The sequence below is a fragment of the Trachemys scripta genome, chromosome 1 (genome assembly GCF_013100865.1).
Source record: "Trachemys scripta elegans isolate TJP31775 chromosome 1, CAS_Tse_1.0, whole genome shotgun sequence".
NCBI classification, from domain to species: domain Eukaryota; kingdom Metazoa; phylum Chordata; order Testudines; family Emydidae; genus Trachemys; species Trachemys scripta.
Genome location: NC_048298.1, coordinates 92335193 through 92350276, shown reverse-complemented (window position 1 = coordinate 92350276; position 15084 = coordinate 92335193). Strand labels below are relative to the sequence as shown.

The window sequence follows — 15084 nt, the reverse complement described above, 5'->3', positions numbered from 1 at the left end:
GAATTCTCACCCACCCGCCACCTATTGCTGATTTCTTTTGGGAGCTTAGTGCAGGGTTTGGGGCTGGGGGGGGGCGGGTAAATGTTTCCCAGCACAAAACCATCCACTAAACAAGTTGGCTCTTTGAGTTGCCAACTTCCCTCTTCCTCTCTGCCCAGAGCACGCTGGATCAAACCAGATGACAGTGAATCTCGAGACCAACACCCGCAGCAAAGACCTGAATGGCTGCCCATGTTAAAACAGCATGGCTTTTGCTCGTGGCTTGGTCCGTTTTATTTTTAGGAAGTAACCAAGAAGGGTTTGTACGCTCTGAGAAACATGAGTTCATCACTGCCGTCACCAATATGAGCAATATGGGAAGGAGATGGGGGTGGAGCCTCTAAACAACGCAGTCCATGCAGCTGACACACTTTTAGATTGAAGTAGTGCTAATTGTGGCAGGCACTCACAAGAGCAGTGGGGAAAGAGAAACTGACGGCTGTTGGAAGAATTGTCCTTTCAGCAGGTCTCAGGATGGAGATTTGTCCCACCGGTAAGTCTTTCTCCTGTCTTGTTGCTGCAAGTGTTGCTAACCCACTAGGCTCGGCCAGGGCAGTGTCACCAGCTGGAGTGGGGTGCTGGGGAGGAAAGGGGAGACGAGGAGTTCCCCAGATGCTTTGGGTGGGATTTATAGCTTTCAGGTGTTGTGCTGTTTTCACCTCCCTCCATTCCTCCCAGTTATTCAGGACCTGATCCAGCTCCCTGCAGATGTCCCACTGACATTAATGGGACCAGGATCAAGCTGTTACTGAGCTTTGTACAGACACAACATCTCTGAGGAGGAAGGTTAAATCCCTCATGTCAGTGACCCTCAGACTAGCTAGATAACAAGGAGGCATGGAGCATGCCAGGCCCAGCCTGGGGCATCAGAGGTGTATGGGGCTCTGACTGTAAACAGCAGATTCCTTTGATGCAGCCTCGGTGTGACAGGAACAGAGGTGCAAAAGCATGACTTGCAAGTTCAAGAGCGAAATTGTGAAAGCCTTCACTTCCCTGCTCCAGCTGGGGCTAGTGCAAAGTGAGTGTGTGTAAACCCCCAGCGTTCTGATTGGGCAGTGCGTGGCACTGCTGTAAATGACGGCCTGTGGGGCACAGTAAATCAGAGGAGACAGGGAATGGCCCACAGCTATTGCCCTCTCCCCACCAGCTGGAAATGGGGGGTGGGGGAGAGGGAGCCCAAAGACTCAGCTCAGCAATAAAATCATAGGCCTGGACATATCCCTGCGAACCACAGAAACGCGACCGACTCCAAAAGAAGCTAGAAAGACAGAAGTAGCCGAGAGGCGATGAGCTAGATAAAAACTTATTTCCTGGTTTGGTAAGTGGTGGGCAACAAGGAGGGGAGCTGACAGAGAAAGGGATCCTGGCTGGCCTCACCATGGCAAGGTCAATTGTCCAAGGAAAAGGTGGATCTCAAAATTGGTTGTCCAGCACGAAAATATGGTTGCTCTAATGTTGTTAATAGCCACAGTAGGTTAGTTGACATTATTAATATTGTTCTGCTTTGTACTGCAGTAGTGCCTGGGGCCCCAATTGTAAACCAGGGGCCACAGTGCTAGGTGCGGTACAAACACACAACAAAAAGTCCTTGCCCTGAGCAGCTTAAGTGGAGTCGTTGTATTTCTGTGATTCACATGGATATATTTAGGCCTATGATTTTTATTGACGAGCTGAGCTATTGGTCTTAGGGCTTGGTTTGACACTGGCAGACATTTGGGGAAGGGTCTTCATTGGCAGGAAATCTGCCTTGAGGCCTTTGGAGCAGTGAAAGGTACCCACCCCCAACCCCATCCCGTCTGGGGACACACAGCTGGCTGGCACCGGTTCAAAAGTCAGCTGCGCTGCCTGGAGAGGAGGCGTGGTCAGAGGGCCAAGAGTTTGCCCAATTGAGTGTGTCCCTCAGGCAGCTTTCAGTGAGGAAGCTTCTGCAGTTTAAGGTTGCCCAGCCCATAGCATGACCCCAGGGAGGGGTGGGGGTGTGAATACTCCCTTGTCCTCTGCCTGGAGTGAATCCCACTGGGGCGCAGTGACACCTGCCGGTGCTGGGGGATGCCATTTGCACCTCTCTGGGCCAGCTCCGGGGAACCAAGCCCATTGTCTGTTTCTGTGGAGAAAATGTTCTACTTCCTCTCCTCCCTCACAGTCCATGGACAGGGCGAGCCTGAAAGGTGGCAACTCCCACCCTTTTCCCTTGGGAGGGGGGGTGAGGTGAGCGACTTCATCTTGTGTGTTCCTATGTGGGAGAGAGCTACACCGGCAGGGCCATGGGCTGGGCTGGGCGGTGGAGCCTGCGCTCATAGGCTGGAGTGTGGTGAGATGATCATGTCAGAATCAGAACAGTGGTGAGGCTGGAAGAGGGATCCATGCGAGGAGGAAGGTGAGGAGCTCTGGGGTCTGCTACTGCCTCTCATTGGCTGTAAACTCAGCCTCATACCGAGGTAGACCAAAGGCCTGAGTATTGTGCAGCCTGCATTTAGCCTGGCTTCTAGTATTGCCAGCACAGTTTTGTACCCATTACTGATGGAGGGAGGAAATTGCAGGTGCAGTTGTTCGTGTCTGCAGCGGTATGCATTTAGATGCCTAGCTACAGCATGTGGTTTTCGGTGGGTCTGGCTAGTTAAATCATTGTGTTCATTATTTGGCATGTGTGCTGTGTGGTCACCAAATTTGCACCATCCACGCTGGAGGTGGGTTTTGAAAATACAGGTCTGAGCCTGTCTTGGGGAGATGATAGGAGTTGATGAAACCTTTGAGGGCACTGACTCACTGGTGCATTGGACTTGACTTAACTAATTCCTGTTCAGTGTGGGTGAAATTTTACCCCTGGGCAGAGGGCCCATACATGGTCTATGCATCATTTATGTCCCAGTTAAGTCCTCAACATAGGGCTTACGTGGAACTTAGCTGGTGCCTAGACTCTGGGTGGGTCCTCTGTACCAGATGTGACCTTCTTCACCCTGTGATCGCAGTGCTACGCCCAGGCTCATCTTTAAGGTATTGGAGTGGGCCAATGCAAAGAGCCACTGGGACTCTCCCTTCCCAAGTTCTCAGGCTCCGTTGTCTATAAAAGCAGGGAATGAAAGAACGGGGAACCATTGTGCTGCTGTCAACCTCCTCTGCTGTTGGGAAAATAGAGGCCAGCTTCCTGCACTGGAGTCTATGCACATTATTATTATTTATTACCACAGTGCCTAGGAGCACTAAGCATGGACCAGGACCCCACTGTGCTAGGTGCTGTACAAACACTGAACCAAAAGATGGCCCATGCCCCAATGAGTTTATAATCTAAGTAGAATAATTGCCCCAATTTAACCATTCAATTGATTCAATGGGCAGTTCTTCAAATAAACCACTCGATTCGGGCTCATGGCAGGATTTTGTGGGCAAAAGGGTGAATTTTAGGATATTTTCTCTCCTTTCCCCACCTATTTAACTACAGAATCCAAAGCAGGCAACAAAGGACTCAAACTAGCCATCTTGTGTCTCCGCTACCAAAATGCAGAGGTTTGGGATGCTTGCTAGGGAAGCACAATGAAAGAGAGGCGCATACATTAAATTCACGTACTTATTAAGTTACTTCCAATTGGAGTTAGGCACCTCATCTGCTTAGGTGCTTCTGAAAATCCCATTAGACACGGCTCTGCATCTTTAGGTGTCTAAATCCCTTTGTAAATCTGACCCACCTGCCCCGTTTCTTGCTCACTCTCATCTTTATTCCCCTTGTCTCCCCTTCCATGTCTGACTCAGTCGGTCCATCACTTTCTCCCTGCCCTCATCCTTGTGTAAGCGGGGGAATGGTCCTGCTATTGTGGGGAACTTTCCTGGCTTATACATTACCCCGGTGAAATGGGCTAGCGAAAGGATCTGTGTCCTCACTCCCACTTCCTTTACCTAGAGGCCTGCCTGACCTTGAGGGCTCCCCTTCCACTCTCCCCCATGGCAGAGTCCTCGTAACCCCAACAAGTCTGGGCCCAGGATTCCTGGGGGGCTCGACCCCCAACCTTGTCATGGTCACATAGGGCAGGGGCTAGGGTGTCCCCACTCCGGGGTGCTCTCTCTGCACTGGATGCTTCCCTGCCCCACTAATCATTACATACAGTTCAAAGCAAATACAATGTATTAAACAGCAATCAATTTTAAAAAATAAGGAAAAAATGGGAAAGGTTAAAAGAAAACACGTCACCCCGCTCTGTGGCACGGGGACGTCACAACCAGCAGCTCTGGAATGTCAGGGCAGTTCAGTCTGTTCCTCACAAGTCCCAGGCTCCTTCTCAGGCCCTGGCTGTGCTGCAGGGATGCTGCGGGTTGGACACTTGCTCTGGCGGTGGACACACGCTCTCAGGCTCTAGGTGGCAGGACCCTTTTTCCCAGCATCTTCCCCGCCCCATTGGGGTTGCGATCCCCCTCCAAGTCTGGCCTGCAGAGCCTCTTGGCTGAGGTGTCTCCCTGTGCTGGGCCTGCTGCCCAGGGTCCCCCTTGCTCTCCCCAGCTGCTACCACACCCGGCTCCGGACAGTTCCAGCCCCAGCCCCAGCTCCAGCTCCATCACTCTGCCTCAGCTCCAGCTCCACTCTGCCTCAGCACGGCTGCTGCTGCTTCTCTGCCCCCTCGGGCTCTGGTTGCTGCAGCTCTCCTCCCAGCACAGGTCGGCTCTGTGGGCTGCTTCTGTGACTCTGCTCCCAGCTCTGACCTGCTTCCTGGGCTGTTTTTCTGGCCCCTCTGACTGGCACAGCTCTGCTCCCAGCTCAGCTTGGGCCCCCGCTTTCGCCTTAGCTTGGCCCCACTCTGTCTGACCCTGGCAATTCCAGCTCACACGGAGGACGGGATCCCTGTGGCCTCCTGACGCCCTGATTGACAGATCAGTCAGGCTAATCAGGCTGACCTAGAGCATTGGCCTCTGCCGATTGTTCCTGGGGACTATCAGTCTCAGGGTCCTGATTTCCCATCGACCTTTCCCCTTTCTTTTGGTACTGGGAGCTAGCCAACCAAAACACCCCCACTGAGTTTTAGTAAGGGGACAACAGTCCCCTTACATTTGTCTACCCTTTTCTCTTCCAGTCAGGACAGGTGGGGTTTTTTTTTTTTTTTGAAAGTGCAAATTATTTATAAACACTATCAACAAGGCAGGCAGGGAATTCATTTGTTTCTTCGGCTGTTTGGCAGCATTTGCAAGGAGAGGGAGCCCTGTTATTTCCAGCCTCAGCTTGGCCACGTGGGTCAGTGGATGTCCTCTGGGGGCCAGATCCTTGTACTCGCTACATGCTTTTAAGCTGTTTCACCAAAGCAAAGCAGCCGTAGTGCCGGCTTCACTGGTCAGTGGAAGATACCCTCAGTGATGCAGCCCATCAGCTATAACAGCACCACAGCCGTGAGGGTATGGAGCATAGCTGGGGGCGAGGCTAGGGAATACGTGTCCCTCCGCTGCTCCCCGGCTGCCTGAACAGCCCCAGGCAAAGTTTGTAGCAGCCCTGAGGCTGCTCTTGCTTGCACCAGGGGCTGGCCTGGTCTCTTGTTGACCCTGGGATAAGGGGGCATAAAAGTGACATCAAGCCACCTTTGCCCCTTTCCCCTTTTGAGCTGCACTTGGTACAGGATTGGGGCTGGGATTTTGAATTGGAGTTAGGCAGCCCGTTTGCCAGGCAGTAAGCCATCATAATTCACTTGTCGAGCCTGCAGGTCCGGTTCTCACAGATTGCTAATGCAGCCCTAGGATGCATGAGGGGAGGTGTTTCCAGCAGAGATAGGCAAGTGTTAGTACCGTTATACAAGGCACTGGTGAGACCTCATCTGGAATAGTGTGTGCAATTCTGGTCTCCTATGTTTAAGAAAGATGGATTCAAACTGGTGCAGAGAAGGGCTACTAGGATGATCAGAGGAATGGAGAACCTGCCTCCCAAGTGGAGACTTAAGGAGCTTGACTTGCTTAACTTAACAAAGTGCTTCCTGTAAATACATCACAGGCAGGGGTGGCTCCAGGCACCAGTGCAGCAAGCGCGTGCCTGGGGCGGCAAACCGCGGGGGGTGGCCTGCCGGTCGCTGTGAAGGCGGCAGTCAGGCGGCCATCAGCGGCGTGCCTGTGGGAGGTCTGCTGGTCCCACGGTTTCGGTGGCAATTCGGCGGCGGGTACGCCGAAGCCACTAGACCGGCAGAAACGCCGCCGAATCCGCGTGACTGCGGACCGCCCGCAGACATGCCGCCAAAGGCCGCCTGACTGCCGTGCTTGGGGTGGCAAAAAGCATAGAGCCGCCCCTGATCACAGGGATAAACACCAGGGAGGGAGAGGAGCTATTTAAGTTAAGGGCCCATGCTGGCACAAGAACAAATGGATAGAAACTGGCTATCAATAAATTTAGGCTAGAAATTAGACAAAGGTTTCTAACCATCAGAGGAGTGAAGTTCTGGAACAGCCTTCCAAGGGCAGAGTGGGAGCAAACACCCTAACTGGTTTTAAGACTGAGCTTGATAAGTTTATGGAGGGGATGGTATGATGAGGTTGCCTACAATGTCATATTGCCCATCCATGACCGCTATTAGCAAATCTCTCCGATGGCTAGTGATGGGACACTAGATGGGAGACGGCTCTGAGTTCTACAGAGAATTCTCTCCCAGGTGTCTGGCTGGTGGGTCTTGCCCACATGCTCAGGGTCTAAGTGATCACCATATTTGTGGTCAGGAAAGAATTTTCCCTCTGGGTCAGATTGGCAGAGCCCGTGGGAGGGTTTCACCTTCCTCTGCAGTGTGCATCGCGGGTCACCTGCAGGGTTGAACTAGAGTAAATGGTGGATTCTCTGTAATTTGAAATCTTTAAATCAAGATTTGAGGGCTTCAGTAACTCAGCCAGAGGTCATGGGCCCACTACAGGAGTGGGTGGGTGAGGTTCTGTGGCATGTGGTGGGCAGGAAATCAGATTAGCTGGTCATGATGGTTAGCCTTCTGGCCTTAGCATCTATGAGTCTATGAGAGCAGGCATTTTCCCATCCTACCTGTGTTGCATGGGGGCTTGGACAATGCAGCTTCCCCTAGGTCTCCACCAAGGCTGCCTCCAGAGTTGGGGGATATGCTCCTTCACAGCCCTAGGTTCCAAGCTCCCATCCACGCAGCTGTCCCCAGTCTCAGTGGCCTCAACTCAGTCAAGGCAATTTGTGTGCATGTATACAACTGTCTGCAGGAGCTGGGTAAGGGTTACTGCTTGGAGTGACTCTGCCCCCTTTGTCTGTGTTGGGCATCCCCAGGGCATGTGAAGCCTGGAGGGAACCCAGTAGAGTTCAGTGAGCAGCACTGGGGGGCATCAGACTCTAATCGGGCTGCCCCATTCCTCCCTCTTCTGGGAAGCTGCAGGAAACAAGCCCCTGTGCTCTGAGATCACTGTTCTTTCTTCCCCTTCTCTTTTCTCTCCCCTGCCACAGCTGATTCCTTCTCCTTTTCCACCCTATTTTTAGACATTGTTCCGTGTATGCGAGGCACACTAAGAGAGTTTCCAAGACAGCTGGTGAGACTTCCCCTTTCCCCCCAGACACGGGAGGCCCAGGGCATTTGGTGTGTGCACTAACGGAGCAGGATACCTGCTGGACTGACCTGATGCAGGAGCAGGGAAGGTGTTTGCCTACAGAGAAGCTCCTGGCCTGGGGCTGAGTGAGAGCTCTCGACACGCCAGTGCGTGTGGGTTGATCTGTGGTTCCCCTGAACTCCATGCCTTCCCTCACCGCTGATATGGACTCTCAGTTTCTGCTGCTGCAGCTTCCTATTTCTCCTCTGATTCTTGCTGAATGCTCGCTCTGGCTGGAGTGTATTTAGCTGGTCTGCTGTTGCTCCATTTCTTCTTCTAGGTCTTTTATGAATCATTCTGTGGTCTTCTCATCTCTGTCATCACTTGTCTTCCTGTGAAGAGAGGAAGCAAGAGCAGCCCTATGTTTAGCCTGTGGTCATTGGAATATCTTCCCAGCCCCATCACTCCTCTTCCTCAGATGACCCCCCAAATTCCCTCCCCTCAAAATGGCATCAACTTAGACTCTCTCTTAAACCATTTCTCTGTGTCCCATTTGCATTTGTTTCTTGCATCTGTTTCTGCATTTAATAGAAGAGCTTGAATTTCTGAGAGACCGAGAGAGATCGAGTCAATGGCTTTTGATTGGGTTAGATTTTGTATTTAGGTCACTGCTTTATCAAGTTCATTTGTCCTGATCTTGCTCGTGAAAGAAGCTCGTTTGTATGAGAAACCACAAAACAAAATTTGGCAAGATTGAACACTGCTGCTTGAGAGAGTCCTGGGAGTGAAACGGGGGGGGGAGGGATTGTTGCAAGATCAGGGCTGAGGGACATTGGCATTGAGGTGTAGTGCTCAGGACTGGTGTGTCAGGGGGTGCTGCAGGGTCAGGAGGAGCATTGGCAGAGCTGGGATTGGGTCCCAGGAATGGAATAGGAGGGCAGGGTGCAGGGCAGGAGGCAGGTGCCATGGCAGAATGTTACGGGAAGGAGCAGCTCAGGACTGGAATGGCAGGGGTTGCTTTGTCCTGCCTACAATGTTGTGGGGCTCCGCTTGCTGTGAGACAGCTCCCATTCTCACTGGCATTCATTTTCCCTTTGGTATTTCCAGGGTCATCTGATCTGAGCGAGGCTGAAGAGGCTGAAATAGACACCATCAAGCGGCACAGGATGGCACTCCTGGAGGACATTCAGGTATGGGCCACCCCGCCTCTTCCCATCTCTGGACAGGCAGATCTTCCCAGAACCTGCTCTCTGGGGGAACTCTTTACAAACATCCCATCCCATCTAGAATTGTTCCCTGGCCTGGCAGGAGATACTTTCCCAAGCACCATCAGATCTGGAATGCTGAGGTTCATATGGCACCAGTCCTACCAATAAGCAGCATCCAGCCTGGGGAACTCTCTGTTGAAAGAGATCATCAAAGCAAACACTATAACTGGACATTTTGAAAAGGCTGGCAAACTTTATGAGCCATATTACTATAAACCCAGCTCCTCAGCTGGGATAAATCGAGGTAGCTTTGTTGACATGAATGGATCTATGCCAAATTACAGCAGCTGTCCCAATATGTGGAGTTACGGTTAATTAGCATGTATTACTTGTCTAGTACCATAGCTGTGCATGGCAGTGTACAAAACCAAAACGGATCGTTTCTGTTCTATTCCATGCCCATTGTCATGGCATCTTAGCCCCTGCCCTGTGTCAAGCTCTCTGGAGTGGCTCACGAAACCTCAGGACAGCTACAAACCAGGGCACAACCCCCAAACTGGTTGTGTGTTTTTATCATTAGATTTAACCACCCATCAAGTGTGAATTCCACAGGCACTATAACAGCCTTAACACGGAGTCACAGACAGTCCTCTTGGGCACTTCAGTCTATCTTGCCACCCAGGCAAGCCTGCCTTTGTGACAGATGGTCCCTTACACCAAAAATCACAATATTCAGGTTATTCCCAGTTCCAAAGGACCAGTTACTTACCCCAGGTCATTTGTACCTTAAATCCAATACCAAAGACAATGCTTTTAGCCAATCCTATATTTAGGGCCCTACCAATTTCATGGCCATGAAAAACGTGTCATGGCCCATGGAATCAGCCCTCCCCCAAGAAAACTGATCTCCACTGCTGCTAGGAGCCCAGGGCCCTTAACTGTTAGTCCGGCCGCACTGGGGAGGGACAGGAGTTGTCCTTCCCCTGCACAGCTGCTCTTGGTGGGGAAATCTGACCCACCTCCAGAAGCAGCACAGAAATGAGGGTGGTACACCCTCCCTTCTGCAGTGCAGCAGCCTGGGAGCTGGGCTCCAGGCCTTCCATCCCCCACCCCACCCCCCCGGCCACGGGTCCTGCCGCAGCACCAGGCGCCAAGCTTGAGGCTTCCTCCCACAGTGGCTCCTGCCAGGCTGGGAGCTTTCGCTCACAGCGGCTGCAGCTGGAGCAACCTGGGCCCTGGGCTTCCACACCCCCCCCCCCACTCCAGCTGGAGCTTGGGGCAGTCTGGGCTCGAGCCTTCAGCCCTGCATCTGCAGTCGGGGCACCTAGGCTCCAGGCTTCTTCCTCTGCGGCTCCTGCCGGGACTCGGGGTGACCTGGTAGGGGCTTCTGCCCTGGCACTTCTTCCAGGGCTGGGGCAACCATTTTTCCTGGTGGGCCCACAGATTGGCCAGGGGCCCCTGCCTTAATCTGTCCCTGGCATGGACTAGCAGCTAGGAGCCCCCAGCTGGGGCACTCCCAGCAGCATTGGGGGAGATCCTACCCACCTCCACCTCTGGGAACCTCTAACTGCAGGAAGCTGGGAGGGTGCTGCCTTCAGAGCCCAGCTCTGAAGGTAGCACAGAAGTGAAGGTGGCCATCTTGGGACCCACCTACAACTTTGCAACCCCTCTCATCCCCCATGATCCCATTTTGGGTGGGGACCCCCCTGGTTACAAACCCTGAAATTTCAGATGTAAACATCTGAAATTGTGAAATTGACCCATTTAAAAACCCTCTGGCTGTGAAATTGACCACAATAGACTGTGAATTTGGTAGGGCCCTACCTATATTAAACTAACTAAAGGTTTATTAATTAGGAAAAAGAAATAAGGGAGGTATGACAAGGCTAAAGCAGGTAAACACACACACCCACATGAGTTACCATCGTAGGTTTCAAAAATAGAAGCTGCTGTAATGTTCAAGCACTAGCTGTCCTTAGGGTTAATCCAGCTAAGCACGTTGGGGATCCCTTGCTTATGCTTAGAAATACTGCCCTCTCCAAATTCCAAGCAGCACAGTGATACAGATCCTTCTGGTCAGGGATTTTTATTCCCTTCCCCCAGAGTTCAAACTGGGATGGGATGAGGGTTTGTGCAGGTCCCCTCTTCATGGGTGTGGGGGGAACAATCAGCAAAGTCTTTTGTCCACTGATGTTCCACGGTGGTTTATCTGGTGTCTATGGGCCTTCTTCTGTTGAGCAGGAGATGACACCTCTTGTGATAAACTAGTATTTCACGCTTGGTAATGCTTCTTTTCTGACTGTGGGGCTTTCCAGTTTCATAGCAAACACTTAAAAATTAGCTTATAGCTTGCGGTACAGATATTGCCAGTGAGATTAATGCATGCGGCAACTCACAAGCGTTCCATAAAGTCCAAACACATCTCTCTAAATCTAATACCCATTTTAACAATACTAATACCCAAGTGAGCCAGACTGGTTTCCAGCTATGCATTTGTCAGTGTTCCGTGAGGCCTAGGGGCCTTGCCATGACCTGGCACTTGGCCTGCCAGCATCACACCCTGAAGAGCTTATTGAGCCAGCTCGATGGCACTATGTTGATTTGCATCAGCTGAGGAGCTGGCCCACGATCTGCAGGTGCCCAGATGCGCAGGTGACAAGTGCCTTGACTAGGACAGAAGGTTACGCCAAGTGCTACCAGATAAATAATCCCATCTCGTGCTTCGTGGTGTGAAGTGATTGCCCTAGAGTCAGGAATGCAAGCCCCCTCCCCCCTTCCAGGTACAGCTTTGCACAACTGTCCATGTGCATTGTTTGTTTGCCGTCCCACTGCCAACGTAGGAGGCAGGAAACCTGAGTAGATGGACCAGAGGGCTGACCCAGTATGGCAGGAGACAAGATACTGGACTAGATGGGCCAATAGTCTGAATCAATCGTCTTCCCAAAGCTGGTTGGTAACCAGTCACTGCCCACTGGGGCAGGAGGTGCTTAGGTAACAGGATCCCAGGATGGAGATTCATCCCCTGGGGAATTTCTTCAGCAGTCTTGGTGCATTATCACTGGGGTTAAACAGCTGGGAGATCTCAAATTGCCTATTGAGCAGCTGAAGGATAGTGCCAAGAAATAGGAATAATAACAGTAAACCATTTGTATCACAGTAGCCAAGCTCAGGGCTCTGTTGTGCTAGGTGCTGTACAAACATGTTCTCAGGGACAGTCCCTGCCCTGAAGGGCTTAAAATCTAAATCAACTCACTGGGCAAAGGGTGGGAGGGGAAACAGAGGCATGGAGAGAACCCCAAGAACTTGGCTCCCTTTGTAACCCAGAGGCAGCCGATTAGGGGCCGGGAACTACCAGGTGTCCAAAGGAGCTGAATTCCATGTTTAAATGATAGAATATAACGAGGAGCAGCCCCACCAGCTCATCAGTCTGTGCGGCAACTGCTGAATGGCAGGGGCACAAGCAGCTCCCCCGATACAGGATCAGCACACCCAAGCCCCAGGTGACTCCCCCTGCTTGGTAGCTGGTTCCACTGCCTCTCTGCACACCTTTCCCAGCTGCACGGCTGGGCTACAGCAGGGAAAGGGGCACGGCGCAGCACCCAGGATCCATTCCAGAGTGGGCACAGACATGGGTCCCTGTTCTCCTGCTCCCTGGCTCGGTCTGCACTCGATTTTTCAGAACATTTGCTCCCCACCCCCGCCTTCAGCCAGCGTCCAGCATGGGTGGAGAAGGCGACCTGAGATCAGCGCCCTTTTTGATAAGACACCCTGCCTGGTCCCATTACAATGGCCAGTGAACTGGGCTGGCCCTGCCCATGCCAGCAGGTCTTGGCAGTCGCCCAGAGGTGAGGTGAGACATCTGGTCTCTCTCCCATCCCTTGGCTCGCTCTCACCCCTGTCTCTTCCTCCCACAGAAGCTGAAGGTGGAGATTGCGCAAGTGTTTGCGGAGATAGATTGCTTCCAAAGCGCAGAAGAGAGGTGAGGACCCAGCCATGTGCCTGCAGGGAGGTGGCGATTGCATGGTTGTTCCTTTGGTGCATAGGTGGCACGGCTCTTCTACAGGGTGGAGAAGGAACCAGGGGCCTGCTTTAATGCCCTAGCTGGAGCCTTTCCATTGACATCAGTGGGGGTTGGCTCATGTCCCAGGAGAGGGGAATCTTTCTGGGCACAAGGGAAATGATGGAGACAGCTGGCTTGCGCACTCTCTCTCTCATGAGATTTCTCTTTACTAGAGAGCAGTGAGTTCAGTAAAACACCAGCCCCTTGAGTGATTCCAGGCTCCATGGGGGTTAACACCCCCTGCCTTAGGATGGGCACAGGCAGGCGGGTGAGTGGCTTCTCTTCTCGGCCCTGGAGCAAGCCAGAGCTGAGATCAGGAAACTCCTGTTGGGAACTCAGCCCCCCTCCTGCCCCACCCTGGAGGGGAATACGGCCGGCCGCTTCTCTTTGTGCCAGGCTTGATTCTCCACCTTTGCATCTGCAGCAAAATGGTCCAGAGGGACAAAGATCTGTGCGTGGGCCGGAAGAAATTCAACATGGACCCTACAAAGGTAAGGTGTACTGTTCTGATTGCCACTTGTTGGCATCCCATATGGACCCCTCTTTACTACAGATCAGATGCGAGTTACCCACCCCAAAGACATTCATTCTGCCATTGGGGCAGACACACGCGGGGTGGGCCCCAGGAACTGACAACGGGGTGGGGGAGGCTGGTTTCTCAGCCCGACAGAGCACTGTCAGGCAACGCTCCACGCCACGATATCTTCTGAGAGCTCTGAGCAATGGTGCCTCCCCATGACACATTGTGCTGACACGTGTCAATCAAAGCACCCCCAAAGCAGAAGAGAAATGGAAGGAGGAGAGACAGGGCCAGACTTAATCCAACCACTAACTCTTCTGTCTGTCAAGGGAGCACAAATCCGGAGAGTCCCCAGCCCAGGCTCTCTCACCCCCGTCAGCTGAGGTTTGATATAGATTTCTCTAAAACCTATTCCTGGGTTGCCTGGGTAAGGAGGGAGGTCACCCGACAGGATGTGAGGCTTTCTTGCACTCAGAGCAGGCCTGGCCAACCCAGGCCGCCCCTGCTGCTGGCTTGGAAACAAGAGTCTGCAAAGCAAGTCCGGGTGTCCCACCCGCTGGATAACTCCCCCCACCCTCCAGTGCAACCCGCCCCACTAGCAGGAGACTCAGAGCAGGATGTAAAGGCAGAGGTGAATATGAATAACAAGAGACCTAAGAGCCGCTTTCTCTCCCCTCCCCCACTCTGCTGGACCACTCAGTCTGTGCTAAGCAAAGAAAACCACAAGCTACAACAGTAATATCAGCCCCCATCATTTTAACCACAGCAACCGTCTCACTGGCTCCGGCTCAACTGCTGCTGCTCTGACCAACTTTCCATCACGCCTCCGCCCCCTCCCACTGGCTCGCAAAAGAGGACCCTCCAGCCGAGCCGGTGCTAGGCAGACTAAGCAATTGCTTAGGGCCCCGAGCAGCTCCAGGGGGCCCCGCATTCCCTTTTTATTATGTGTTGTATGTGGTGAGGGGGAGGATATTCCTGCTTAGGGCCCCCAGTGGGCTAGCACTGCCTCTGCACTTCAGTACCATCGCAGCAACTGCTGGCAATACCCACCAGCCCACCAAAGGGGGAGAACAGTCTGGGTGACATTCACTCCAGAGCATCAGCAAACCAGCATTAGGACTTCTTTCTATTTACATCCCACCTGGCAATCCGGCCCCTTGCAGTCTCTTATGTAGAGTTAAATCAAGCCCTGTTTTGAGGCCCTAAGTGGGACTTTAGTGATGCCTGGTCTTTGTGCTGGTCCCTGTGCGCAGAGGGGGTTGCACCCATTGAGAGTGCAGACTCCGCCCAGGGGTGGTGGGGCGGGAGGAGGGCAGTGGGTGTGACTTTGGGATAGAGCTGGTTGGAAAAACTTAGAGGGAGCTATTTTCCATTGGAAAACACAGCTCTGTTGAAATCAAAACGCATCACAAAATCATGTCGATTTCATCGAAATTCTGCTTCAGAGAAAAAAAAGGCGTAGTGGGGGGAAGGGAGGGGAGTTCTGATAGTGTTGAAACACCCCATTTGGACACATTCAGAATGAAACGTTTCCATGTTTCCTTTCAAAAAGATGTTTCCTTTCGGAATGTTTTAAACTGTGCACGACGCTGTACATTATAATAGAATATGCCTTTTTTAAAAAAGTCAGAACGGAACCAAACCAGTTTTGTGGGCACAAAACATTTTGCTCAACCCAAAATGAATTTGGGGGGAGAGGGAGAGGTGTCATTTTCTTCCGTGGAGAATTTTGAAATTTTCGGGTTCCGTTGGATCGAAACAAAGAAAACTTT

General features: G+C 52.3%; 1 protein-coding gene across 1 annotated transcript in view; it reads left to right on the top strand.

Annotated features, from left to right (window-relative positions):
- Positions 1-382: 382 nt before the first annotated feature.
- The window catches only part of CYTH4 (cytohesin 4), a 36253-nt gene continuing 21551 nt past the window's right edge, over positions 383-15084 (top strand). The window contains exons 1-4 of the mRNA XM_034777197.1: positions 383-532; positions 8632-8714; positions 12647-12711; positions 13217-13283. Of these exons, the coding sequence (XP_034633088.1) occupies positions 514-532; positions 8632-8714; positions 12647-12711; positions 13217-13283 (234 nt within the window). The 5' untranslated portion in view covers positions 383-513. The remainder of the gene's footprint in view (positions 533-8631; positions 8715-12646; positions 12712-13216; positions 13284-15084) is intronic.